The sequence below is a fragment of the Ipomoea triloba genome, chromosome 11 (genome assembly GCF_003576645.1).
Source record: "Ipomoea triloba cultivar NCNSP0323 chromosome 11, ASM357664v1".
Lineage (NCBI taxonomy): Eukaryota > Viridiplantae > Streptophyta > Magnoliopsida > Solanales > Convolvulaceae > Ipomoea > Ipomoea triloba.
In genome coordinates, this window is record NC_044926.1 from 4,495,498 (window position 1) to 4,497,377 (window position 1,880).

Genomic DNA, 1,880 nt, shown 5'->3' on the forward strand with positions numbered 1-1,880 from the left:
CAAAAATAAAATGACTACTAACCAATCAAATGGTATCCACAAACCCTTTTTTAAAACATACAAGAGAAATTGATTTTGAGACTTTTGAGTCACACGTCTAGAATATATAAATATGTATTATTCTATATTTAACTTTGAACAACAAAAATTGATCAGTTAAAAGTTTAAAACTTAAATGCTCTGCATTTATTAACTTGTTAACGCACCCAATAATTATCATAACAACACATATAAAACCACTCCTCCAATAAATTTACAATTCCTAAACTCCAAAATAATAAAGAAAACATTTATTAAAAAGACAGAAAGAAAAATGAATGGTGTTTTTATTGTAGGTATGATAGTGTTGTTAGGTTTGGCGATGAAAGGTGAAGCCCACAAAGATGGAAATTCAGCGGCACCGATGACGTGTGATGAAGCTTCGTGCGCCAAAAAGTGTTCGGGAGGATACAGAGCAGTGTATAGTCAACCGTTTGGAGATTCTGTGTGTGAATCTCATCCACCTTTCGGAGATGTTTGTGTTTGCAAGAGTCACTTCCCAGACTTTGTTCCTGATTATACTACCACTTTTGCTGAATATGACTCTTATTAAAACAATTTTAATTTTATTAATAATAATAAAGCCTTGTAGTTTTGCTTGAGAATTACTATGAAAAAAGGAAACCGCGACCCAACTTTATTGTGTTTCTTATTAGCTCTGGATTCTGTTCGTGCGGGTGTGCACAATTTGATTAAAAAAATTAGTTAATTAATTGAAAATGTTTAATAATTTTTAAAATTTTCATTTATTGGTTAATTTAATTAAAAATGTTATTTAACCCAATTATTGGTTAATCTAATTATTAATATATAATAATAATAATTCATAAATCACACTATTAGATTATTTTTAATTTTTAATCATTTGTATATTGATATAATGACTATTTTGTGGCGTGAAAATAAATTAGAAATTCTTAACCTAAAAAAAAAAATTAATTTGATTAATTCGAAATAAGAAGTTCAATACAGTTAACTCATTTTGCAAATTCAGTTAATTCAATTTAATTATAACTGAATTAACCAAATGAATACCCTTACCTACTTAGAGGAAAACCTGGTCCAAAACTTTATAGCATGACTCAAGTTTTACAAGGTTCGGAGTTTTGATCTTGCAGTCCGCTTAGCTTACTAATGGGGTATTTTATTTTTGCAGAAAAGAAAAGAATTAATCACCTAAGGCTAAGGAAAGAATAAGATAAACTAAAGGCAAAATTTTAAAATGGTACAAGTACAATTTATCCACAAATGGGTTAAAGAAAGCAGTACTTCTATTTCAACTCCATGTGTACAAAGCATACAGATGTTTATGTCAAAGCAACGATAGTCCGAGTAAATCCCAGAATCACCAATTGGTGCTGCTGTCTGGATCGCGGGATTGGTAAAAATCATCCGGTCTCACCACATTCACGTCCTCAAATTCGTTATTATCATCTAAAAGATGGAAAGGTACATGTGAATAATCAATTAAGTCGACCAAGACACAGAGCAACACTATGTATTGAAGGATAACAAGATTGCAGAAGTAACCAGAAATGAAGCAGTGTGTGTTCCCCCCCGACCATGACCCTCCACCCACACACACAAAAAAATGATAGAGAAGCCTTAACAGGAAAGGCTTTAAAACTAAACCAGAAAATGACAGATAGAGAGTAATACTCCCTGATTAACAAAGATAGCAAAAAAGCACCATTTTCCACCCTAAAGTTCTTGCATTTGAGTTAACACCTTGTTATAATGCATGACAAAACTTTTTAAAGTATACAGAGTCACTCAACAAATTTCCAGATTCATGATCTTTCTGGGCCAAATCATCCCCCCCCCCCCCCCCCCCCCCCCCC

At 32.4% G+C, this 1,880-nt stretch overlaps 1 protein-coding gene across 2 annotated transcripts in view; it reads right to left on the minus strand.

The window, feature by feature from the left end:
- Window positions 1-1,225: 1,225 nt before the first annotated feature.
- LOC115996234 overlaps window positions 1,226-1,880 on the minus strand; it is a 4,202-nt gene continuing 3,547 nt past the window's right edge. For both annotated transcript variants that reach the window (XM_031235388.1, XM_031235389.1), the window contains exon 4: window positions 1,226-1,473. In XM_031235388.1, the coding sequence (XP_031091248.1) occupies window positions 1,385-1,473 (89 nt within the window). In that variant the 3' untranslated portion in view covers window positions 1,226-1,384. The remainder of the gene's footprint in view (window positions 1,474-1,880) is intronic.